General features: G+C 40.3%; 1 protein-coding gene across 1 annotated transcript; it reads right to left on the bottom strand.

Moving 5' to 3' along the window:
- Window positions 1-878: 878 nt before the first annotated feature.
- Window positions 879-27,687, bottom strand: PROSER1 (proline and serine rich 1). The gene is made up of 13 exons (XM_045796913.2): window positions 26,839-27,687; window positions 24,092-24,157; window positions 21,724-21,792; window positions 19,634-19,728; window positions 18,479-18,572; window positions 16,477-16,587; window positions 14,872-14,955; window positions 13,205-13,283; window positions 12,500-12,595; window positions 8,845-8,889; window positions 3,709-5,488; window positions 3,098-3,248; window positions 879-2,495 (listed from the first exon to the last, which is right to left on the bottom strand). The coding sequence occupies exons 1-13, from the start codon at window positions 26,881-26,883 to the stop codon at window positions 2,373-2,375; spliced, it is 2,838 nt and encodes a 945-aa protein (XP_045652869.2). The 5' UTR covers window positions 26,884-27,687; the 3' UTR covers window positions 879-2,372.
- Between the last annotated feature and the right edge of the window lie 95 nt (window positions 27,688-27,782).

Raw genomic sequence — 27,782 nt, 5'->3', positions numbered from 1 at the left:
CTGCTGACCCGAAACTCATGCCCAAGACCTCAACGTGGCTTACAAGGTCTTTTGCAATCAGGTCCCTTGCTTTTTTTTTTTTTTTGAGATTTTATTTATTTATTTGACAGAGATAGAGACAGCCAGCGAGAGAGGGAACACAAGCAGGGGGAGTGGGAGAGGAAGAAGCAGGCTCATAGCGGAGGAGCCTGATGTGGGGATCGATCCCATAATGCTGGGATCATGCCCTGAGCCGAAGGCAGACGCTTAACCGCTGTGCCACCCAGGCGCCCCAGGTCCCTTGCTTTTTAAGAGTCCCCCAAACTACAAACTTCACTCAAACCCCACCCCGTTACGGGATTATATTGCTGTGCTGCTCTGTCATACTTTGTGCTTCTATAAAGGATGTTATTTCTTACTCATCCTAAGACCGAGAAGGCTTTCGGGACTCCCTCGGGCAGAAAGGTACTCACGTTCTCTCTTGCATATTTTCAAAGCACTCGGTAGTACAGGTAGCTTGGTACTGGTATTAAAGGCTTGGTTCAAGTGTACCACTTACTATATTGTGGGACTTACATCTTGACTTTATCTGGTTAATTAAGTTGCTAGTACTTATCTCGTAGGGTTATCAGATACACAAAACCAGTCCGCAGTAATTATTCCAAGTGCTCCAAAAATGTTCTCTTCATGTTCATATGAACCTTTAGGTGCCTGATACACACCAGATGCCAGGAACACATCTAAAAGATGGACAGGACATAGTTCATTTGCTATGATGACAGGGACTCACAGGACAGTGTCTAAACTTTGTTGCAGTGTCACTAGAGAAAGATTACTCAGTTTTCTTGAGTGCACGGTTAACATATATAGACAACATAATCTTTAAAAGATTTTATAAGCGTAGACTTAAAAAAGAACAAATGACAATTTCCAGCAGCTGGCATCTGATTAACTCTGCAGTCACATTCTGTGTTTGCAGATAATAAAAGGCATAAATAGTCTGTTTCAAGTGTTGGTTATAACTTTCACATAAGGTATTATATAAAGGAATGAGCCATTGAGTTTTGACTGAATTTGGACAAAACTGTTCTATGTGTCAGCATATATGAAAACCAGAAAAGCCTATCAAAGCACTTAATAAAAGACTTGTAAGGTATTTGTCATATCCATAAAGTTTATTTTAAAAAACCGTTAAAAACTAACCATACAGGAATATTTATTAATATACTTAAAAAGTTTGTTCCCCGTGTTGAAGGAAAATACATTAGCAACCTTTTCCAGACACCGTCTTTATAAAAGTAAAACTTCTAGAGGCTGAAATGTACTGTAGTAGATTCTGTAGTTTACACTTTTAATCACAGGATTGAAAATCAGTCTCCCTACTCCCCGCCCCCCAATGTGGCAGTTCTCAGACTTAATTAATGACATGCGATCATGTCACACACTACCACAGATCCTTAAGTAGAGTACACACTGCATGGTTAGTAACGGAGCGAGTCTTCTCTGTGTGTTGTCACGTCATTCTTTCAGTGAAGCGTTGGACTTTAAGTACAAATAGAAATACGCCATCCCATGATTGTAAACATTCGCCAAGAGCTTCCAGAGTACAGTGAGTAATAGAGGCGGCCCAAGGCTCAGTCAAATGTTCCTCACTCATTTGGATACTGCTGAGATTAAGAAATGAGTTTTGAAGGCAAATTATCACAAGCCTTACTTGCATTTCTGTAAGAAAGTGGTTCTGGATATATTTTTAGTCGAAAACACCTGAAAGTCATTCTAAAGACTGTATTAAGCACCATTTTCACTTACCTGAAATATATTAAGTTAAATTCAGCAGTGTATGTATGAGCATAAATGTCAGAAATTAGAAATAACCGTGGGTCTCAAGTTCCCTTCTGTGGACACATACGGAGTACTGAGCGCCCAGGCCGCTAGTAGGAACCACTCGCGCATACCAAGGGCAGTCATGCCCCCAGGGCCAAATGCAACCCAGAAGTCTGGGGCACAACTATGACTTTTGTCAGTGGACGCTGCACAAGCAGATTTAAGGCTGTATTCGGCTATAAAGAGTTCAACCTCGTCTTCAGTACTCTTCCTACACAGACCACATACACGACTCCACATTTCATAGGGTGGGAGGTGGAAAGTCCCCAAACACCTTTTTAATACTATTCTCCGTACAATTCATTATCAGCTTATTTACATGGGGGAGTGTTCATACTTAAAACCATTAAAAATGTAATCACCACGTTTTAAACTCTCATCCTAATTTCCCCAGGATTACCCTCATTCTCGTTTTCTGACTTCGCCAACTTCACATTAGTCAGATTGTTCCCTGCAGTCCTTAGGCATTTCTGACGTTGCTCCGAAGGAGAATACAAATTAAAACCTATTCACTGCCACCCACTTTGGGACAAGCCTGGTTGCAAAGAAAACGGCGTTCCTGGTGTTGAAGGGTAACTAGGAAACCCATCCGGCTGAGCTGAATAGCTTTCCAGAGCCGAAGCTGAGTGGACCTGGCAGACAGAAGAACGTGCAGGTTAGCGGAGAGCCAAATTCAATTAAGCTGGTCCTTGCTTTTGCCTATACCACACTACACATATATTTAGAAGAGGAAAGAAGGAAAACGTTGGGGCAGGATGAGGCTGCTTATTAGTCTCCTGAAATTTTTAAGAAACATTCAAAACTCTTCAGCTGGTGGAGGTCAAGAGAAATGCCATTAAAATATTTAATATTCTTTCAAAAAAGATCAATAGGTTTTCTAGAGAAAACAGGCTTTAATGTCCATTTTAGCTTAAATTATAAACAAAACAGCTCAAATATAACTGTCCTGTATAAGGATTTCATCTGTAAAATCTCCAAACTAAGATTTGAAAGACTACAAGCGGGAAAAACAATTCATATAGACGAATATATGCCACCGCTTTTGTTATCCTTCTGAAGGAAGACAAGAATAATTTGCAGATTTGGGGAGATTAATCCTAACATCTCCAGACATCCTTCTAAGAGAAGAATTTTTGCCAATGTTGGGGCCTCATCATTGGCATTACAGGGTTATCAGGACAGAAGCCACACAAGTATGTTACCATTTAATTTCTGCCCGACCCTGCCTGCTTACCTGCTGTAACAAGGCCGACTGTGCAGCTGCGTTGTGCTGTAATTCTTGCAAGGAGGACTGTGAAGGGTTCTGGGAGAACCCTGGGATGCCTGGGAGGGACAGAAGGCCTGGAAAAACAGAACTGCCTGCAGCTTGAAGGCCAGATGACAAGCTAGAACAATAGATAAAACAGGTCAAAATGCAGGTAAAACAAAACCTATTGCTGCTATATTTGTCAAAAACTACCTTGAGATATAAAAGAAACTTTAAACTCCCCCGTTGGAAGGAACCATAAAAGTCAGCCACTCACTAAGATAAAATTGACTTTCTATTATAAAGTATATCATTCTGAATTTAATAAGTCTACGTTTTGCCTGTAATACTTTCTGCTGTTTTATAACAAAGATAAATTACCAAATACTAAGATAATCTGAGCAGATAGTAGTAGTATATATACTCAACATGGCTGAAGAGCTGTATGTGTTTTTGGGGTATTGAAGTTTCAGCCCAGAAAATTATAATTTAGCACCACCCAACGATCAGATAAGCCATTCGAAAGGCTTAAAAATAAAGACCATGACGACAAGGTAGGTCAAGAATGACCATATCCTAGCTCCGAAGCATCCACATACCCGGCTTGTGCAACGAGAGCAGAGTTGAAATTGGAGCTGAACGCTGAAGCGAATCCCGGGAGGACGGGAGCCGGCGACGGGGTCGTGGCCGCGACGGGCAGCGGCGTAACCGTCGCCACCGTGGACGGCGCCTGCAGCCCCGGGAACGAGGGCAGGGCGGGGGCGACGCTGGGGGCGTTGGCGCCGGAGAAGCCGGGGTAGGAGGGGTTTGAAGCCGGCAGGGGCCCCTGCGTGACGGAGAAGAGGGAGGGCACGGCAGTGGACAGGTTGAGGGGGAAAGGCGCCGCCGAGACCGGCGCCGAGGCAGAGAGCCCTGAGAGAACGGCCGCGGTGGAACTCGGGGCGGGGGCGGGCGCGGACGTGACAGCGGCAGACGAGGTGACTAGTAAGGACCCTGGAAGAGACACTGACGGGTTAAGAGGCGGGTTGCCAGTTAACGGGAAATTATTGGTCAAAGAAGTAAAAGGAGGAAGCGCGGTGAACACCGGAGTGATGGGAGCGGAGGCGTGCGGCGGCAGGGAGATGGAGGAAAGCGGGTTCGACACGTTCAGGGGGGTCGTCAGGCTGGAGAGCCCCGACAGCGCAGGATTAAGGCAGGTCGATAAGCTGATGGGCACCGATGTTGACGGGTACGCACGGCCCAACGTCCCTGACAGACCTAAAGTGCCATGAGAGGGAGTCATGGAATGAGCGGGGCCCTTGAAGGCGGACGGCGTGGGGCTGGTGGGCTCGGTTTTGATCATGACAGGGATGGTCGTGACAGCGGGGGCGGGCGCGATGTGCAGCTCTGAGTTACTCGCGTGGGGGCCCTGCAAGAGCGCGGCGGAGCCGCAGCTGACCGGCACCGAAGCGGCACACGACGTCGGCGTGCCCAGCGGAGAAGGCGCGGGCAGGGTGGACGGGGTGGAGGCGGAGCTCGCCACGGTGGAGGGCAGGCTCGGGAACATGGCCAGCCCGGGGGTGGAAGCCCTGGGCGGCGCGGGGAGCGCCGAGGGGGCGTAGCACTTGTTCGAGCCTGCAGCCGGCGAATCGGAGTTCTGGTTAGTGAGAGAGGAGAGTGAAGCCAGCCCGCTGGTAACGGCAGAGGACAGAGCAGACGAGTTGATTAAATTGGTATCATTTGATGTCAGAAAGCCTTTTAAAGCAGACAGAAGGGGATTATTTACACCGAGTGGACAGGCCACACTGGGAGCTGAGCCCGCGGCAATGACAGAGGGAGCCGGGTTGGACACGCCTTGGGATGTCGGCGTTAAGGGCAAGGGCAGACCTGCAAACACGGACGACAGTGACGCAGAATTGGCGTTGTTGGTAGAAGCAGCAGTAGAGGTGGCAGAAAAGGGGAGGCCAGTGAAAGGGGCAGAAGTCGAAGCAAATGTTTCATTGGAAGCAGGAGTGGCTCGAGGTGTGGATGAAGCCTGAGGGGCTGGGACAGGAGGAGCGGAAGGACCTGGCAGGGGAACCAGGCCAGAAAAAACCGACGGGACAGGTGCTGATGTTGTACTGTGGACAGAAGTAACAGGTGCCGCAGGCAAGGAAGGGGTTCTGATAACCGTTGGATTTGGCGTTGACGGCTGAGGCGTATGAATGGCCGAGGAGACCTGCCCCGGGAACACCGGAAGCACAGTATTCGCCATGTTCAGCCCGGAAACGGTAGCAGTTACTGATGCCGATGGATGGTTTACTGCCTTGACCGGGGATGCAGTAGGGACGGGAGTCGCAGCAGGTGTTGAAGGATTGGAACCATGAGGAGAGAAGAGTTGACTTGCTGGGGTAGAAAATGCTATGGGGGGGAAGAAAGAGGCAAGAATATCACCATGCTGAAATGTCAAATTTTAACCGAAAAGAAATAAGTCAACATTTTGGTAACATCTGATAAACATGAAGAAAATCAGCAACAGGTACAACAGGCTACTAGGGTATACAGGTTGATAGATTCCATGACCCTGATGTTCTCTACGGAGCCTCAGGTAGAGCCGGCTTTCTTCTAGACTCCACTCAGAAAAGCCCTCCAATGCACAGTGAGGAAGCCTCGAGAAGTTAGCAAATAAACTTTCCTTCGTATTTTCCCACTTTTTAAAAATTAAAAATTTGTCATTAGTGTTGGTGCACTGACTTTAGCTTTCATTCTCTCAAACCACTTCTGCAGAGTAATAAAACAAGTCGTTTTAAGAGCTTTCTCTCTTAAGAGCTTTCAGGACATCACTTTCCTTTCAGGTCACAGTAGACCTCCCAAGATTCATGCCTATTTCTCCAATATTATGGCCATTCTGTGAGTTGAACTTGATATTCCAGTTTATCATCTTATAGCTTTTTCCCCCAAGCATTTCCTCATACTGCCTCCTCTACACAATCTCAACCTCTAATGCTACTTGTCTTGTCCCAGGAGCTCCCTCAGGGGCAAAAGCCACGTCTAATTCCTCTTTAGAGCCTGAGCACTTAGCACTGTGCATGGCACCTGTGTGTTTAATGAGTGTTTGCCACACTGGATATATCACCATGACCTCAACTATAGCCACCAAACCCATCCAAGGACTTATTCTCAAGAATTCCGCTAAAATTTGCTATAGTATTTTTATTCTCATAAACTCTATGAATAATTACTGTAAGTATTTGGGGGGATAATTTGTGTTTCCTGTCTGAATCAATTTAGTGACAATGTTAGTCTCTGATGATCTTGTTGGTGTCAAATGGAAAGCATGACTTAGGTAGCTAAAGTCATAATGACAACTATCATCTGCTGCCGCACTCCTATCAAAGTGTGTTTCACCTGTAAACAGAGAATGTTCCTTTCGCTGTGATAATCAACTGGAAGTTATTTTCATGGCTAAGACTTAAGTTTCTAAACTTATGCATAATAAAGACTTTTGCATAAGGAAGCTGACACGGTCAATGAAGCAATGCACAATGTTAATCATGGTGGGGAAGGGACCACAGGAAAAGAATGGAAGAAAACAGCATATACATCATCTATTTGTACTAAGAGATGGCCAAAAGGTACTATACTGGGCTGAACAAATTTTATGGAAGAAAAGAAAGATGGCAGAATCGACAAACAGTAATATAGAAATACATGAACTTCAAACTCAAAAGGCCTGAAGTCTGACAATATTCATGTCATTTACAGTACTTTAGTTTCAAGAAAATAAGACCAGATATTTTAAATTTAGAGAACATATGAAAATGGATTTGTACTTTTGTTTGCATTGTTTAACAAGAACTAGAAGCACAAGGAATATATACCTAGTTTTGTGTTTGTAAATAATGTACTAAAATTTTATTTAGTCAACACTGGTTGGGAAATATTTGACAATTCACTCTCTCATGTAACTACATGCTGAGGACCATGTAGTGAATGACAGATCACAAGGTCAGACCAAACTGTCCCAATGCATTCTTTACAGCAGCCTCTGTTGAAGATCTTCTTATATAATAGAGCAAAAGCCACGCACTGTTAACCATACCCAGTGCCTGCAGTTAAAATGCAACAAAACAACAACGAATTGAAAAAAACCCCAAAACGTACCATGATAAATACGACTTTCCTGCCATGTAATTTGGTTAACCATAAAACATTATCTGTCAGATGCTGTGCTAAGTACTTTATGCCTATCATTTCATTTGTCCCCACGTAACCCTCTGAGATAAGTACGAACAACCCCGTTTTCCAGATGGGCAATCTGTGGCCTGGTGTGGTTAAAGAAACTCGTTAGAAGATCATGCAGCTGTTCAGTGGTGTTCACAGGGAATCAAGTTTCAGTTACGCAAGTTCCAGAGATCTGCTGTATGACACTGTATCTATAGTTACCAATTCTATATTGTGTACTTAAAAATTTAAGAGGGTAGATCTCATTAAGTGAGATCTTATCACAATAATAATTTTTAAAAAGGTCATGCAGTTATTAAGTGATGGAACCAAAATTTGAACCCTGGTCTAACGGACCTATATCCTTAACCACTATACTAGTTTATCTTTTTGTTTCTTGATGGGGTTCAAAAGGACAATAAAATCTTAATCAAGCTAACATAACAGCATAGGAAAACAAAGTATGCTGTTCCCCACAACGGTTCTTACAACACTTAATCTGTTACTCCCTTCAGAAACGGACTAAAAAAGCTGAGCTTTATAAAAGCATAAGCTTCCTCAACCTCCTTTTCATAGAAGTTAAATGACATGGTCACAAAGCTAGGCAGGGTAAGAAAATGATGTCCTGACATCTCAGTGTTTTTTCCAGCCCATTATACTACCTCCTCCAGAAGCCACCAGCACAAAAGCACTGTTCAGGCACCCTGCTCAGGGAATAGAATTCCCACCGAGACGCCTAAGCACGCACTATGATGATGGGCTACTCTGCTACACAAGAACTGAGCCCGGGTTTCGTCTCTCGGAAGCACGCGTCTCCATCTCCTTCCTGATCACAAAGCTCCTCAACAAGAAAAATAAAATGCTGCAGCACTGCTGCCATCTGCAGGCATCCTGGACGCCACCTTTCATCTTCCTTTTTCTTTTCTTTTTTCCTTTCTCTTCTCTCTCCCTCTCTTTCTTTCTTTTTCTAAGTAGGCCCCATGTCCAGATGGACCCCAATGCGGGTCTTGAACTCAGGACCCTAATATCAAGCCCTGAGCTGAAATGGAAAGTCGGATGCTTTACCGACTGAGCCACCTAGGCGCCCCCCATCCTCCTTTTACAATTCCCCTTTCTGCTTTGGCACCCCGTATTTTTTTTTCTACATTAAGGTATGCTAACCCCAGTAATTAATATTATATATTAGGAAAAAGGATTTTATCACCTTATGTGTTTGTATCAAAACAAAAATGAGGCTTCTAATATCACATAATGTGAAGTGAATGTGGATGTAATGCCACATAGCACTCGGATTATATTGCAAGTTTTTCATATAAGACACAAAGGCACATGGTTAATTTGCCTCCAGTTACTATGTGCATTTCATTCTGTGTGTACATAATGAACCACTATCAAGCCACTTTTAGCAAGCACTGATTAAATTCTTTAACTAGGAACTTTCCCCAAAGCATAGATAGATTCCAAATACACGCAATTCAAATTGTTCTCAGTGAATAACAGAGCGGACAACCAGGACAAACTTTAGCTGTATCTGGAGTGAAGCTGATACTTACTTTGATTCTGTGTAGGTTTTGGCTGATTGGAAAGGTCTTCATTTTCTATATGAAAATAAAAGTTTCATTTCAGGTTTTATTCAAATTAATCATCACCATAATAAACTAAGATGGGCGTCAAAAAAAAGAAAAACTCAGGATATGTATGCATGCTATGTTAGGAAAAACAGTGTACGCCCATGGAAAGAGAAAGGAAACAAAGATAATAGTAGTAACTATATGAGGACTGACAGCATTATGAGCAACTGATCCCCACACCCTCTTCTCTTTAACTTACCATGTTTTATTTTATTTTTTTAAAGGTTTTATTTATTTTAGAGAGACAGCGTGCAAGGTGGGGAAGGGGCAGAAGAAGAGGGAGAAGAAGGAAGCAGATGCTGGCCTTAGGTGGAGCTCCATCCTATAAACCACGAGATTATGACCTGAGCCAAAATCAAGAGTTGGTTGCTCAACCAACTAAGCTACAACTTACCAGGTTTTAAATAAGCATTGTTATTTTACAGATCTACTTAGGAACACTGTCTGGAAAGGAGTGTGCCACCTAGGACAAAGTGTAGCGTACAGCTGGAATGCAGAGAAGGAGCACCGTTACTGGTTAAACTGACAGTCCCTTCAACAGCAGAGCGACTTGGAGGTTGGAGGCGGATGCTGAGCGCAGAATCCATGGCCACCTGAGGGACCAATCTCGCAGGCCATGCGATGACCCAAGCAAACAGAAAGAAATGTTGCCGTCATTTCTAGAAAAGACCCTGTGCTAGGAGCTGCTGAGAACCACTCCAGTGGAGGCTGGCTTGAAGCCTGTGACGCTGACACCAAAGAACCTACAAGGCCTGACATGGTGAGCAAAAACAGACCATAGCTTGTCTAAGGAACTTGGTGCAAATAAACAACCAGAACACACGGTGTCTATCAACGAAGATTCAACGAAAGAAAAAGAAGTTTAAAAACCTGTAGTGCAAATTAAGAACACATATACACATAATATGCAAGAAATACAGAGAAGATGAAGACTTTAGATATAAAAACCTGACTCCAAATTAATAAATGCAAAGAATGGTAAAGATTAGAGATAACACTATGAAAGCTAAATTACTGAGCTGGAAATAAAAAACAACAACAACAAAATCACATTTAAAATGGCAAAAATACAAAAAAAAAAAAAATAGAGGATACCATACATGAACAGGTACGAGACTTAGAAGGCAAATATAGTGCAAAGTAAGAGTTCCAGAGGCAGAAAAAAGACCAGATAAAAAGCAATAACTGACAGAATAATAAAAACAAAATTTTCCTAAGCTTTAAGGACTTGAGTTTTCATATCCAAAGAGCTTACAGAGTTTTGTGAAAGATTAATGCTAACAGCCACACCTGGACATCCTGGTGAAATAGCCAAACTCCAGGATTAAAGACATTTCTTAACTCTAAAGATAAGGAATTTTTCTTTGTAAGCTTATAGGAAAAGACCAAGGTTCTATTAAAAAAAGAAAATTAACTGGAATTGGGATTCTCATCTACAACTCTGTTTATGTGCCCTTTAAAAAAAACTACTTAGAGAAATTTTCTACTAAAAGAAAAGCAGAATGAGCACATTAGGACAGGGTATCAAAGAACAGAGGAAAGAGTAAGAAGCCAGAAGTTCAGAGGTGCAGAAGAAAACGTGTATGGTATTCTGACAAAACATGACAAATCAATGAAAAAGAAGTCAGTGGAGTATGGAGCAGCTTTTTTTAGTTTTCGTGTATCGACAACCATGAAAAATATGATGGTAAAGAAAAAAAAGGATATGAAGACAATTCTTGGCAATATTAAAGATAACATTTCTAAATTGGGGTGGAACAAGGAAAGAAGAGTTGTTAAAAATAAAACAATTTGACGAATACAAGTAAACAAAAGTAAAGAAAATGAAAAAATGGGATAAGAGAATAATAATGAATACAAAAAGAAAATGGAAGGACTAAGAACAAATATGCATTTTTATGATGACTGAAAATTCTTATTAAGTCTCCTCCCACCCCCGGTTTAAAACTCAGAATCCAGCTATATATAATCTATAAATCAACTAACCCACCAAATAAATACAACCCTAAAATAAAAATTGAAAGTAATGATAAAAGCAAAAGTACTTCTATAAAATGAAAACAGAAAGGTTAGAACAATAGGCTAGGCAAAAAAGAAATACAGTAAAGTGTAACTTAGCTGACTTTTTTTTAATACCTAGAAAACTTAAGAAACTTCAAGAAAAAAAAGTAGAATAAGTAATTAGTAACAAGCACCTAGACGTGAAATATTCCATTTATAATTTTGATGAAAAATACCTCTAAAGTCCCTAGAGATAATCCTAAGGCAAAGAACCCACATAAAGAAAAACACATGCACATATAAATTCAACTGTTTTTAACTACATAAAATAATCCTAAAGTTCAGATGGAAAAAAAAATCCAAATATAGTAAGGAAAACAAACTATAGTAAGAGAAAAAGCTAGCCTCACTAGATATCAGAACACACTATAAATCTGCTAGTCAAATCAATATATCATCATAACATGAAATAACTAGATTGCAAAAGAATAAAGAACCCAGAATTAGAACCATGTGTGTATATGAAAACTTAAGACAAATGGAGCCTTTTAGATCAGTGGGGAAAACAGATTAGTTAATAAATGGTGCTGGCATGACAGACTACCATCTGGAAAAAAATTAAGATGAACCTCTATTTCACCGCATATGAAAATAAATACCAGACACAGTAAGAGCCTTACAAGACCCAGGTTACCTGGACTCCCTAGGGTTAACAAAACAGTTCCAACTTTTCTTTCATAGCCTCTCTTTGTCTATGCAAAATGTAAAACTCTAAGGGCTTAAAGGTACCATAAGGTTAAAAAATAAAACGATAATTTTGGGGAAAACTTTAGCAACTCTCATCGGAGTACCCAGCTGCGAACAACAGAACCCCTCTGGCTAGCAAAAAAGGATTTGTTAATAAATGCTGTATCAAGTAACTCTGAGTCTCTGGGAAGGGCAGAAAAAAAAATTAAGTTTTATCCCTACCCTACACATATCTAGAAATAGATGGTGAATGGATTAAAAACTATACATTAAAAAAGAATCCCCGTAAAAGTAACCAGAAGATACACATGACATTTTCATGCTGCCGGAATGGGGAAGGGTTTCCTAGGCAAGACCTACAATTCAGAAGAGTCAAATAAACAATACCTAATTGAAACAAAAATTAAATTTTTGTAAAAGACAAATGAAAATGTAAGCTAAATCCCATGTTCCCAATAGACCCAAAGGAAACTGCTGAACTGAACAGTGCAGGGGAAAGCTTAAGCCCCTCTGAGCACCTTCTTATAGGCCTTTCCTCCCCACAGTAGGAGTAATGTGCCCTAATGCTAATACTCATCAACTGTACTCTTCCATAGCCTGTCGGAGCTTCTTGCTCATGAGAAATGGTGCCTCCGTCTACAACCTGCTCATGTCCACACAGGTGGGCCAAGGCCACTCTAGTGGAGCCTGTACAGCACACTCAGATCCATCATCGGGCTCTCGAGCTCGTTCCCCCACTAGGACACACCATGTCAAACAGCTGTCCCTCCCAAGTGCACATCTGTGTGTAAGCTTTTACTGTTAGCATCCTGTAATAACATGCTTTTACCTGTTCCTACTGGATTAGGAGTATATGGAGGTGGAGGGGGTACACCCGGAGCGATGACGTTGGCTAATGGTACCAGACCTGCATTGTTGTAAGCACCTAAAATAAAATTATAGGAAAAAAAAATTTAGTATCATTCTGTGGCCAGGAGTTTAAACTATATTAACACAGCTATCTAATTTTTAAAACTGCTAATTTGATAGAGTTGCATTTTACACTGGAGGTTTAGGTCTAGTGTTAAGGACAAAGCTGGGATGGAATGAAACAGCTGGAGATTCTGATTTCCCACCGCATGCTCATTCCAGACATAAGCTCACTAAACGGCAGGGCTGGGAGATCCTGCCATACTGCAGTTACCGGCCTTTTCCGTCCAACACATACAGTTGACCTTTTTAACTTAGATGTCTTGAGAATACCTCTGAACACCAACTACTGAAATGGGATTCATGATTTACCAAAGCGAAAACCCATAACAATGATTAAAAAAAATCTATAATGAATTTATCAGAAGGCAAATACCCTAAACTCAACTCTATCTGCTGCCCTGCTGTGCAGACCAAGATACTGTGAGCCCACCATGGGCAGAACTAAATGCAGCAGAGTATATTTCCCAAGTGCTCCAATTTTCCCAAGTACAGAAACCAACATTTACCTTCAACTTAATAAAGAGCAAAAAGAAAAAAAGTAGAACACGAACAAACTCCTTACTTGGTGCAATGGTTGCGTGTGGCCGGCATGGAGGTATAGGATAAGGAACAGGCTTATGTGGATTGTACGTTGAAGGAGGCTAGATGAGGGGGAAATAGAGCGGTTGGAAGAAAACTAAGTCAGCGGTCTCTCTGCAAACAAAATACAAGTTGTCTTTTGAAATATTAAGTCATAACAGGCTAAAAATGCTCCAGCACATCAAATGCTACTGGCCCAATACGTGGCACAAGTGAGGGAAATTTCTTTGCTTTAATAAATGTGGTTCCTATAAATTCCAAAGGCAGATCCTGTCAAAGACTGCTGCGGAGGGCTTTATTTTTTATTTCAGCATTAAATCATCTCTAATGAAGCATCAGACCTTACCCTAAACAGCAAACTCCTCTCTGACCCAGCCGAACTCAATCTAAGAATTTCTTTCTTTTTTTTTTTTTTTTTAAAAGACTTTATTTATTTATTTGACAGAGATAGAGACAGCCAGCGAGAGAGGGAACACAAGCAGGAGAGTGGGAGAGGAAGAAGCAGGCTCATAGTGGAAGAGCCTGATGTGGGGCTCGATCCCACAACGCCAGGATCACGCCCTGAGCCGAAGGCAGACACTTAACCGCTGTGCCACCCAGGCGCCCCTCAATCTAAGAATTTCTATCTCCTCTTCTGTAACACAAGAAATCCGCTAGGTTTAGGAACCTTGGCTACCCAAGAACTTCCAACATCCTCCGAAATTTATCAGAGATCATCTTACCATTCTTACCCTCTTTTCTCCTTGGAAGAACAAAGTCTTATAATCTTTAGCATTCAGCACTCTGACAACTCGAGTAGAATGTAGACTGGGACTATGAATTCAGTATTTTAGTCTTTTTACCTTTGCAATCCACAAACCTTTTATTTTGTAGTTGATAGAACTATATAAGTAACAAAAGCATCCCAAGAATTGGTCTCTAGAGAACCAGAGGTATCCGAAGCTAAGCCAGACGCTGTACTTCTAACTCCAGTGAGTGAGAGAGAGACCCTGCTCCGGGGAGCCGGCACTCCTGCCCCTGAGGCAGAGGGGATCCGGTGGCAGTAACGGACCTAGATTCTCTCTAGCTCTCATAAATGGCGGCCTGTAAGATGCACTAGTCTTGTGCAAAGACTAGGATCTGTGAGTGTTCTGCTGTGAACAGCTGTCACCGGAATTCCTGTCAGGCAAACAAGCAGGGCCTGCAAGACGGCTGTGTAAAGGCCTCTCCCACTTCAGCTCAAACAATCCTTCAATCTACAGGGCCGTCTTTGGGTTCGGTTTATATCCTAACCAATCATTACGATCCCTCTCTTCAAAATACTCTCAACCTCCTGGTTCTACTCTTGATTCATTACTAATTAATACTAATTTGGCCCAACCACAACCTTAAAGCGAACTGTCCATACTCCATACCTCCAAGGGAACAGGGATGAGGAAAAAATAAAACAAAACAATTGGACTGGTCTCACTTTAAAATAAAACAAGAAACCTCAGAAGGGCATTAAACACTGTTAACTAACTACGCTATAGTTCCCTGGACCATTCACTTTCCTCGAGTTTCTAGTATACTTTGAATTTCGCAATACAAAAACGGAATTGATGCTGTGAACAGACAGAAAACAACATGTACAAGTTAAGGCCTGTTTCATCATTTATTCTCTAAACATACCGGTTTGGACGGTCCAAGAATCCGTGCAGCTATTCCTTTGCCTTCATTAGTACATTCTTCACCATCTTTTTTCAAGGGGGTTCCCTATTTAAATAAATAAAAAAATAAAAAGAAAGATAATTGAGATTTAAAAAAACAAACCCAAAAGAGAAACCAAACCAAACCAAACCCTCACTGTATTACACTGAACAAAAGGACTTAACTTGGTAAGAGTTTAAGGACCTGGATTCCAGATCCAGTCCTGTCTTGGCTGTAAGACCCTGCTAAGGTCCTCAACCTTCCTCTGCCAGTGAACCCTCACATGTACAGAGGCACTCAGAAACGAGTACACCACACACATGGGGATGACAGAAAAGCAAGATAATGTAGATTTTAATTTTTTCCCCTATACAACAGGAACGACCAGAAACAGACTTCCAATGCTCCAGTATGTATAATGGTCAAAGAATCATAAAGAGTACCTGTAATACAGTTAAAAAGAGATGACAAAAAATGATATTCTCTCTAAGCATTAAGTGAGGTAGTTTATATTATACAAGAATAAGACTGCTATTAACAGATCGGAATAAGCTGACAGACTACTACAATGTGTTCTCCTAAGAGCATGTGCCTAAATAGTACATACTAGCAGGGAAGCCAACTTCCAAGATGGCCCCCAGTCCTCACCTCCTACATGCCCTTGTGAAGTCCCCTTCCAGAATGAACAGGACTGACCTGCGTAATAAATAGGATATTCCAGAAATGATAGCATTTGACTTCTAAGACTAAGTCACAAGAGACAACACAGCTTGCCCTTGCCTTCTGGATTATTTGCTCTGGTGGAAGTCAGCTGCCATGTCGTGAGGTATTCAAGCAGCACTATGGGCAGAGCCTTATGGTGAGGAACAAAGACCCCTTGCCAACCACCAACACGAACTTGCCTGGCATGTACCTGAGCCCCCTTGGGAGCATAGTCTCAAGCTCTCCTCAAGTCCCCGGATGACTGCAATCTCATGAGAAACCCTAAGCCAAAACCAACCTAAGCCACTCCCAAGTTCCAGATTCATAGAAACTGTATAAGATAATGTTTAGTTTTAATCCACTGAATTTTAGGGCTACTTGTTACACTGCAATAAAAATATAGCACTCTTTGCAAAGATTATTTTACAAAGACGTCTGAGGAACACTGGATGGTATAAAAACAGGTTTCTTTCCTATAGGACTTCTCAGAGCCTTTATCATGCAATGTGACTGCCCAAGAAGGAAACACTGCACACGATTTCTCAAACATACTCAACTGTGAAACTGATTGAGGAACGCTGAGAATTTGAGAAATGCTCCTTTACTAAGTACAAAGCAGTGCTTCTAAAATACTTGGATAAACAAAACAAAATCATCCTTTTTTCTGTTTGTCTTGTTCTTCTGTACGTTTTATACAAATACTTTAATGTAGTTTATACATGAACTTTCAATCAGTGGTGAAACCATGCATTAAGCTGCTGACCTAATAAAATTCCTTTCCTTGGCAGAAGCATCATCAACTGGCATTTTCTTTAAATATCGTAACTATGCTAAATTTCATAGTTAGCCACAAGAAGTTTCTCATAGGCACAAACATATGCTTACTGGGAAAATTCCATTTATGCGACTAGGTTTTCCTTTGGGATATGGATTTCCTGGGATCGTGCCACAAGAAGATATCATAGCATGAGGAGCTTTGCAGCCCCCCTTGAAAGCCTGTAACAAAAAACAAGAGGGTGGTAAAAATAAATAAATAAATAAATAAATAAAAAATCAAATAAACTTATAGGTTAAGTATTCTGGGTATCTGGAGGCCCTGTTAAAAGTATGAATTAAGACCAGCATTACATTAATGTTCATGCATTCATCAGCACTTACAGTAGTGAACATGACCAAAATTCATAAGTAAAATCACTTTATTTAAATGGAATTATTAAAGTGGTAACATAATGTTTTTAGTTTTGTATTAGCCACAACTAATAGATTCCTATACAAAGATATCTCCACGGCAGATTTTGCAAATCGTGTGCAAACAAGCTCATTTACTATTTAGTATGTCCCGTTTCTCCGAACCAAGAAATAATGTTGTCCAACTGTACAAACATCACACTCGTGTTACAGGCAAGACAAGGAGAGCAACTGATGAAGGAGACATGGACTCTGCTCTGAAAAAATTTAGAACTCAGTAGAGAAAACACAAACAAATAACATGGGACACTGGGTATCCAAAGAGCTGTACTGTTGAAAAAGCAAGAATTACTTAGGTATACTGTATTCAACATCATGTTACATAATTATGAGACATGTTGAGGGATGTACTAGCTTATTTATTATTGCATTCTCAGCTTCTACAATGGTACACTAAAAAATACTGAGTTCATACTCAATAAATATTAAATGAATGAAAAACACTACATATATTCCAATATATTCCAATAGAATCTATATTATGCTATAGGGATATGAGGCTATATAAAGCTATATTTTACAAGTACGTAGGATATCACATATTTTATTATAGTGATATACTGGTTTTTATAAATTCATTCACAACACACGTAATTAGCCATATAATCCAGTCACCTACTAAACACCTAACCCTAAAATTATCTCAATTTTTGGTCATTATGAATAGCACCAGAGTAAATATCCTTACATATCTTTCTTTAGAAGAAATTCCTAGAAATGGAATTTTTGGAGTCAAAAGGCATGAACATTTTAAGACTCTAAGTTTACCTTCCAGAAAAGCTGTATGAAGTAACACTGACCAGACAGCCTATTCCACAGAATACTCAGGACCACATTATTTCTGAGAAGGAAAATACTCAGGACCACGTTATTTCTGACATGATCAGAATGCTTTATAAGGAAGAAAACAGCAGTAAATGCACGGTGCCTTAAAGAATTTAGTCAAGAAAACCAATGGAGAACTTATTAAAGTAAATGCGGGCTCAGATCTTGCTTCTGCTACAATAAAGCTCATGAGTAAGCCAAGCTCTCTGCTACCCGAGCTTAGCAGAGGGTGCAAGGAGTAAATGTGCTTGGGCTGTAAGGCCCCAGGAGAGCAGTACACATCTTCCTCAAGCACGTTTCTGATCATTAATTCCGTTTCCAGCCATCACAATACTAACAAGTAACTACCCTAAATGACAACTCAAGACAAGCAGGTTTAGGTAACTACTACTCCCATTCTTAGAGGTTTTAAATTAATAAACTGGAATTCTGCTTTATTATTCATCTCTTATAAATTTGATTAATGTAAGACTGATGACAAAACAAATTTAAAAGGTCACGTTCCTAAATACATAGGATTAAAGGCAAAAGCTTGGAGCCATGGCAAAGCTGCCAAGGGACCAAGAATAAACACCCACTGAGGCTGAATCCGAGGAGCCAACTAGCGTGTCACTCTCATCTCCTCATCCCTCAGAACTCCCTTTACCCAGCTCCTGTCCTCCACGGACCGCAGGGATGGCATCTTGACCCATTGCACGAGAGCCGTCCGGTTATTCGTCACAGTTAACACAGGAATAAGATGGCACTTTGCTTCCTTCATCAACATTCAGAAAAACCCAATGTTCTATTTATACGGCAATCTTGAGAAAATTACCTGTTCAAGTACTCTCTTGCACCGTTTCTTCTCAGACATATTTATCCTGAATAAATCTTCAATGGGACGAGAATTCTGTGCATCAACAATGTTTCTACCAAGGAAAGAGAATTTAGCTTTTCATTTAAGAACCTGGACATACATACCAATGCCAACCCTTACCAAACAACTATACCTGAGTAACCTTTCCTCCAAATAACATACGGAGAAAAGTGATTTAGTTTTAATTGGTGAATGTAAACCACATTTTTATAAAAATGATAAAATATAACTGAACTGAGGTTCATCTGGTTACCTAAAAGTAATGAAGTAATTCTATGAATAAAAATCACTATTTTGAGATTCTTGAAAATACACCCTCTCAATGAGTGGTAGAAATCTATGGCAATAGAAAAAAACCCATGTGCGAAATGCATAAAAATAACGGTTGATCTAAAAATGAAGTTTTACCTTATGCTTTAATTTTTTATTTTTGTAGACATCTATAAACATATAAGGGACTTAAAAATGCATGTGCTCTAAATAAAAAGCAATTCACAGACTCTTCCATCATGCAGAAGAGCAGGCTTTTTCTCTTTGAGCTTACTTTCATTATTATCATTTATTAAATGCTATGCTTAGTGTTTTCATAGATCAGAACCTAACTATAAAATCTATGGCTTTCTCAATGAGCCTTTCAAACTACTCAGAATTGGAAGGCAATGGAAGTCACTGAAATGAAGCCAAATACATAATCTGAATATGCCTTGTTATTTTTAAGTTATAACCGTGTCTAATAAGTACACTAGGTATTTATTTATTTTTCCTTCAGAGAGAGCATGTGTAAGTGGGGGGGTGGTGGTGAAGGAAGGGGCAGAAGGAGAGGGAGAGAGAAAATCTTTAAGCAGGCTCTACACCCAGAGTGAAGCCCCAGGCAGGGCCTGATCTCACAACCCTGAGATCATGACCTGAGCTGAAATCAAGAGCTGGATCCCCAACCAACCAGGTGCCCCTAGATATTTAGATATAAAACAAATCAGTCTACCCTTCCAGAGATTTTATTAGAGTTCCATTTACTAATATAATTCTAAGACATTAATACACACTGAGTTAAAAGACATTTAAAAAGTCTTCCAAATTTTCTCCAATAAAGTGAAAAGAAAAAGAAATACTTACGAAGCTAATAGTTCAAGAGCAACTAGCTTGTCTTTACTAAAGGTGAAACAATTGAGTATATTGACCACTTCTGCTGGGTGAACAGCCACCATTTTCTATTAATATAAAAAATAATTTTATTTTCAACATGAGAAATTTTTATGCCAGGGATTGCCATTTTGGGAGAAACACAGTTAAATGTTCTTAATATTTAAGTATTTGTGGTGAAACCGCTTATTCAAAAGTAAGGCCTAACAACCATGTGAATTAGACTTTTTCAATGTAACTATTTCAGTGAAAGATATAGGTTCCCCAATGTGATTTTTTTTTATCCATGTCTCTCAATGCATTTATTTATAGAAGAAAAATATTTACATGTACTACTTTCCTCAGAAAGGTTCTAAAAAAGAGAGTATTTACAAATACAGGAGACATATTGGTCAAGAAGTTAGAAAAAATTACACTCCTCAGAGTGCTAAGCATTCTGCCATCAGGGCTGCCTAAAGTGAGGTCCGTCGTGCTGAATAGTGTTACTAAAAAACGGTACTACGGTCACCTCAGGTAGGGAAAAAAATGGGTTAAACAGGATTCTTTACTGTAGAACTTTAAGAGTCTTATATTAACATGCACAGTGACACTCGAAGATTGTGTGCAATGTTACATAGTTTGGCTAGGGTACTTTTGCTTTTGAAGATAAGCTGCCAATTTATAGATTTATGTTAACAGTGGAAGAAGTTCAAAAGCAAAATCAATGCAAGAAGATCATTTAGAATCAACACCCTATAGATTCCTAAAACTTGGGGCAATGCTGTTCAGACAATTTTATTCAGGTAGCACCAAAAGAAATTGGTAAACCTATACACCCCTTTGCAAATTTTTAAACTGACATCTAAAAGCTGTACCACAAGTTTAAATATTTACAAAAACCTGATTTATATTCAGTTGACTATATATTTGTAAAAACTTTGGAACTACTCCTTTTCTCACTTATGAAAATGTCTACTGTATGACCTAACTGTCAAGGCTAGTCTTCAGTGTGAAAACCACCACATCAGACTTAGTTTGTCAGCAAAGGTTGACTTATAAGTTGTGCCCATGCTAGTCCTCTCACCTCTGAATTGTAAACCTAAAGGAGGTAGACAAGCAAGCAGGCCTTAGAGCTTTGGCATGAGTTTGGTGTCTTGATAAAATAAGGAGAGGTCCCCATGAGTATTTCTTACAGGAGGTCTGCGCTTTGCTCTCCCTCGCAGATTATTACATGGTCTCTTTGGTCTTTGGGAAAAGATTTTCACCCTCAGGTGATGGGTGGATGGGTAAGATAACTTTTTTTTTTTGTAGAGTCGAAAAAAACTAATTGCTAAAGAGGAGAGGAACTAACAAATCCAGCCACTTTTCTTTGGCAAATCAGTTGAGAAAGTTAAGGATCTGCAGATTTCCTTAAAGCTATCCATCCCTGATAATCCAAGGAAAATCTTCCTACCTAGCCATATAGTGTTTGACTTAAACGCCTCTGTTAATTTAATCTCTAGAGCTGTACTGTCTGTATAGTAGCGTCTAGGCACATGTACCTGTTTAAATTAAAATTAAATAAAATTAATAACAACACTTCCACAGGCAGACTAGACACATTTAAATGCTCAAAAGCTATGGTGTAGCTAGTGGTTACAATATTGGATAGCAGAGATATAAAACATTTCTATCATTGCTGAAAGTTCATTTGACAGTGCTGGTCTAAAGAATGTTAATATAAACTCATTTGACTATTGTTCTAAGACTAAATACAAGAGGACAGAGATATCAAAAAATAGAAGGAGGTGCACAAAAACACTTAAGAACTCAAATTCTATACTTTGCTTGCCCCATAAATAGTTTCTCTTCCAATCTGCCAATTAGGAATCTATGGTGTACGATTTAATAGTACGGTACATACAATTTAAAGTCAGCTTGGGAACTCTTAATTTTTTAGTAATTATTTGATTATTCAAAGTATAATAAAATTTAGGATCAGTTTTTCAATGCAAACAAATTACAACCTGACATCAATTATAGAAAACAAGAGAAGAATTCAAAATACTTAAATTCTACATTCTAAAGAAAAATAAGTTACTCACATGCTGTAATGCTTTCATTGCCTTTAACTGAGGCTCAGCCCAGGAAAAGTATCTCAGTAAATCAACCACCTGCAAGCAAAGAATTACTTTAGCTCTAATGAAATGTGTTTGCAAACATTTCTACAAGATTTGTTTCAGTAGTTTGAACTACTACTCAGTTTCTTACTGGCACAAAGCACAGTTTAAAAGCTCAATAGCTATAAGAAGTAGGTAGCTACCACAATGGATAGTGCAGAAAGAGAACGTTTCCATCATCGCAGAGTCTGGGGCAGCACTGGTATAGAAATAAATGGAAAGTATAAAGTACAGGAAAAACAAATTACCTAAAGGAAAGGAAGATCAAAAAAGTGTTAGATGGAGATAAAATGTCAGATTAGAAATATAAAGCTATATTACAAATGGAAAACTTCAAAAATTTAGCAAAATGACATTTGTAATCAATCACAAAAGGGTGTTCAGTGGTGTTATCTTAGTGTAGGTCCACTATCTCCTGCTCTTTTCCCTGAGTCTGAAGGGCATAGTACTCATATTTACACTACAGCCCTCCTCCCTAAAAATGTAAGAATCACCATGACTTACTCCAGCAGCTTCTATACAGGAAGGTCATTTTGAGAGCACAGTTAGCCAGGCTCTCCCACCACCACCAGCAAACTTCAAATGAATGAGGGAGATCCTGTGGGATCACTATTAAGAGGTGAGGAGGGCATCAAGGTCACAACAGTGAAGTCCCTGCATGCCCCCTCCCTCCTGTTCACTGCCTCTGAGGGAACTCCGAAAAGAAAAAAGGAATGACTCAAAGAAGAGAGGATAATGAAATCTGGGTTAATGAATTCCTTCACTGTAACTTCCTGAAAATGTGTTATGGTTTCAAATATCCAACAAAGCAAAATTAATGCTAGAGACTGGAGTAGTATATGAAGAGTAAGAACAGTTTTTACTCCTTATAAAGTGATGCATAAATTACAAATGGGTATTATGTGTACTTTCCTCACTTTCATGGGAATAATGGTTTTCCTTATAGTAAACGCTACCTGCCACTTTACCAACCAAAAAAAGTTACTATCGTATGTCTGATATAGGAAGAAAAACCTTCAATACAGTAAGTAGACTTAGCAGGTTATACTTAGAAGGTAGCTTTTAGTTTTTTAAAGTTTTTAATGACTTTAGCGAGGTGGAATAACCATTAAGGGAAATTTTCTACAAAATTTCACACCTACACACACTCGAAATAAGGAAAGAAAAGTTATTATCTATGAGACATTATAAATCTTTTCAAAACATTTAAATAAAGCATACAGTGGTTCTGAAAAGTAATGGGACAGCTGAAGAACACTCATTAAATAGGCAGCAAGACATGCAAATGATAAAGCAGCTTTTAAGGATTTAGCAGTCAGAACTTCTACAGGTTTAAAGTTATTCAAAGTTAAAGCTTTAAAAGTCTTGAGAAACAGATGAAAAGTTGGAGCATTTAGTAACTTCACCTACAGATTCATCCATTGTCCATCCTCTCCACATTCCTACCCTTTCCCAGACCTCTTCTCCAGATGCACACTTCTCTTTCTGCCCTATTTCTCTATCGAATATTTTCTAAGTATTCCTCAAAAATCTGGTCTGTATGTTGTATGTATGTTTTCAATTAGCAAACTCCCCCTGAAGTTGGGTGAGTTTTCACTAAACTTTAAAACACTACTCTTCTGGCAGTGACAGAAACTACTTATTAGACAATATATTTTCTTATGGCTAAAATTTTTACATAGCAGCTTCATATAAGAACCATAATTCACCATTTGTTCCAGTTTTCTTTTTAACGTGTAGTGAATTTTGTTATTACTGACATAAATTCTGTACAAATTTGGGTACATTTACTATTAGAAGTTTATAAATTTATGATATTGTGCCCAGAATGATAGATATGCTTTTCTTGGACACTGCATTTTTTTTTTAAAGATTTTATTTATTTATTCAACAGGATAGAGACAGCCAGCTAGAGAGGGAACACAAGCAGGGGGAGTGGGAGAGGAAGAAGCAGGCTCATAGCGGAGGAGCCTGATGTGGGGCTCGATCCCATAACGCCGGGATCACGCCCTGAGCCGAAGGCAGACGCTTAACCGCTGAGCCACCCAGGCGCCCCGTGGACACTGCATTTTAAAATCATGTTAACATATGATACTGCAGTGAAAGTAGCTGTGTTTATAAAATACGCGAACTATAAATTCTGCGAAGTTTTCTATCAATATCGAAAGCTTCTAACATTTCTGAATAAATACAGCAACAAAGTAAAAGCTCCGAAACTGACCAGCAGGTAAATAGACTTTAACCAGAACATCAGAGTAAAAAAGACTTTTGCTTAAACAAATAAAACAAATACCTGTTCACTAGAGAAATATCCATGCACATATTCAATTGCTTTTAATTTGTACTCTGTCAGAACAGCCTAAAAAAACACAGAAAAACAGCATTAATATATGTAAGTAAAACAGTAATATGCTAATTATCAAAACTACCTAAGCAACTCAAACATGGCAGACCTTCTTCAGCCCCAGCACACGGAGGCAGCTAAAGTCACTATGGTGACATGACATTCTACCTTTCCAGGTTCCATGCTGTAAGAGTAACACTGAGATAGCAGGAAAACCTCCAGGCCTCCCTACTCACTCCTACAAGGAAAAGGAACAGAAATGTAATAGACAAGATCTGATGTTACCAGAAATCACAAATATAATTCCTATAAATGTAATTAGAGTTTCAGAACATCCCAATTTCAACCAAATTGTCATTTTTAAGAAGACTACTTATATCAGGCATTACTCATCCATCAATTACTGAGCGGCTGGTATGTGCTAATAGAGAAACGTGAATGACAAGTATTTCCACTGGAATATAAGAACCCAAGGAGCCAAAGAGGGCCCTCAATTCCATCTGTGTGCCTGCAGTGTGGCCTCTGAAAGGCATTTTAACTATCCTGAAAACCTCTTTACCCATAAAAGGGGAACACCATTCACTACCCAACTGGAGTTATGGTGAAGATTAAAAGAGTCAATAGTAGACAAAGCAATAGTAGTACTCAGGAAATTGTGGTTCCTTTCCTTCCATGGCTCCTATCAATGGCAAGTTCAGAGAGAAGAACAGCGGCCTTGACCCAGCACTACCTAGATCGAGCTGAAATCACATACGCTCTCCTTGCAACTGTTTGCAGAGTTTAGAGATGGAAACAACCATAATTTGGTTAACTACTACTATTAAAAATCAACTGATCCCTTTCTTTTACTACAAAACAATATCTGTACTTGGCATATACAGCACTTTGCTAGGAGAAAATATCATGACCAGTTAACTGAAAGAAACATCCAGGTTGCCCAGTAGTTTAATTTCCACTGAAAAGGGAGGTGAGTGGGAAAGAATGGCATTCTGGATAATGTACTCTAGAGAATGTACTGTTGAGACGTAACCTCAGGAAGTGATTACCTGGTTTAAACCAACTTACATTTACAAAGTCTGAGAGCAATTTAAAAAAAAAAAACAATTCTCACTTAGATATGCCTACATTTTAATTCCATTTTAATAGGCTAAGACAATGCTGATGTATCTCATTATCTGGCATAGACAGCAAAAGACATATTTTGCCTGCAGACCACAAATAAGGACTTAAGTAAGAACGTAAGTTGCTATCTCATGTATGATTTTCATGTCTGGAAAATATCCTACATTCCTCACTGGTATTTACTATGTGATCTTTTCACAACAAGAAGGGACAGCGTATACAAATAGCATCCAGCTTCCAAAAGTAGAAATCTACTGGTCTATTTGGACACACAAATTATTTCCTCACAAACAGCAGTTAAATATCAGCTCATGAACAAATTGTCACAAATTTTAAACATATAGTTGGCAAACTGCCATTTTATTCAAAATCTTAATTGAACAAATTGGACTTGCAAAAGCAGAATTTTGTTCAAAAAGAACATTCAATATCGTCAAATATGTAAGTTTAACCTAATATATGAATTTGAAAAAAAAAAGTCTTATGAAGGATGAAGAACATTTTGCTTTATAGACAAGGCAGAAAAATGGCAGGCAATTTTTTTAAAGTTTTTTTTTTTTTAAGATTTTATTTATTTGAGAGAGAAATAGAGTGAGAGAGAGATCACAGCAGCGGGGAAGCACAGAGGGAGAACCAGACTTCCTGCTGAGCAGGGAACCGGACGCAGGACTCATCCCGGGACCAGATCCCAGGACCCTGGGATCATAACCCTAGCTGAAGACAGATGCTTAACCAACTGAGTCACCCAGGGGCCCCCAAAGGCAATTTTATTAATAATGTCATAAGCTGAAGCATAAAGTAACAAACCCTTCCGGTCAGTTAAGGGTCTTACAGGTTTGGAAATGGCAAGATAATCACCCTGAAATTCTAAGCAAAGCACCCTGTATTAGCATAAGAATGGTACAGAAAGTCCCTCCAGTTCTAATCAGGTAAACTTCTTTCTTTTGTGCTTTAAGTATTTGTTAGGCTCAAGGCCACATTCCAGGATGACCATCTGGTCATCCTGGAAGGTAGGTTACATACAATGGCCTCGAAATGAAGCAAAAATTTGGAAAGCATGAAGAAAAAGTTCTGAAATTCAAGTTATTGAAGCCCACTCCTAAAAATATGGCTTTAAACCTAAGTAAGGCCTTTTGGACATTAATTTTCTCCCTCCAGGCGGCACACAGTCTATCTTCAGATTTTTAACTACCATTAAAGAAATTTTATACGTATTACCTCCAGTTTTCAGTCTTTAGGTTACTGAAAGATGAGGTGATCATTTCAGAAATATTTTAAATCACTTCTCCATAAGTACAGATTTTAAAGATTTGTAGAGCCGGCTTGGGAATGAGAACTCTTTGAATATAATTTCCACAATACTGCACTGATAGTCAAGTTTAGCATTAACATAACTTAGTTTCTATTTGTATAGTGAAACGTATCAAGCCACAAGCTCCCACACTGTACGTTAAAATTCCAATCAATTTTGCAATCCTAAAACCCGTATTTTGCACAATCTGCACGCAGTCCCTCAAAGAGAACTAAGAGAATTCATAGCTCATAGACTGGTTTAAGGAATTACGTGAAATTACCTTTCTAATTTCATCCAACACCGTTTCAAAGGACTTTTTGTCCATCTTGACTACTGTCTCAACGTGGTTTTAACAGTTACACTTTCAATTACAAAACGTTCATCCCTGGTCCGTTCCAATAGTAGAAATGTTTACAGCTGAGGAGGATGCGAAGAGGTAGAGAGTGCTTCAAACTCTGCAAAAATTTCTAAAAATGCACACTTATAAAAACTTTTTATTAAAAGCAAAAACCGTCGGGCTTCCTCAGCTGCTTCACACAAAGCTTCAGGACACCTCGGGGAAGAGCCCGGTGCTCTCTGAGTCCTGCAGAGAAATCCAGGGTTTGGCAGCCGGGGCTGAGCTTCGATCTCCTGCAGCTGATGGCCAGGCGCCACCGGGTAAGGTCGTGAAGCCGCTCTCCCGTGTGGGAGGTGAGAAGCACCTGCACCCCGGCTGCCGCGCGCGGCGAGGAAGGAGGCACCGGCCTCTCGGCCCGCACCAGCGCCTCGGCCGCCAGCCGCCGCCCCTCACCGCCGCGAACCTGGACGCATGGCCCGACTTGCGCTCAACCCCAGCAGTTGCGCTGGGTCCTGGGTTCCGCAGCCCGGGCAGCCGCGGCCTCGCAGGCTCTTTGTTACCAGCTGCCACGGCTTCCGGGAGCGGGCCGGCGGCGGGAGAGCACCAAGAGCCCGGCGAAGGGGGACACGCTCTCCGGTAGGGGGACTCCCGAACACCGCGGCGTCCACAGCGTTTAGAGCCCTTCCTGGTTACCCCTACAGCTCCCACCGGCTCCTGGGGGCCTTTAACGAAACCCGTCGCGCCCCAGTAAACTCAACTCTGCGCCGACAGCTTAGGCCTCTCTTTCCCGAAAGCCAGTTGGGGGGGGGGGTCCTGGTGTGGGAACGTAGGTGTTCATGGCGAATGCCTGGATGCTCGGAATCGGATAGAGCTGAAATCTTTCTCAG

This window comes from Ursus americanus, chromosome 10 (genome assembly GCF_024610735.1).
Source record: "Ursus americanus isolate L20-20 chromosome 10, mUrsAme1.1.p, whole genome shotgun sequence".
Taxonomy (NCBI): Eukaryota; Metazoa; Chordata; class Mammalia; order Carnivora; family Ursidae; genus Ursus; species Ursus americanus.
Note: the sequence above shows the minus strand (reverse complement) of the source record. Positions and strands in the feature narration are given on the sequence as shown.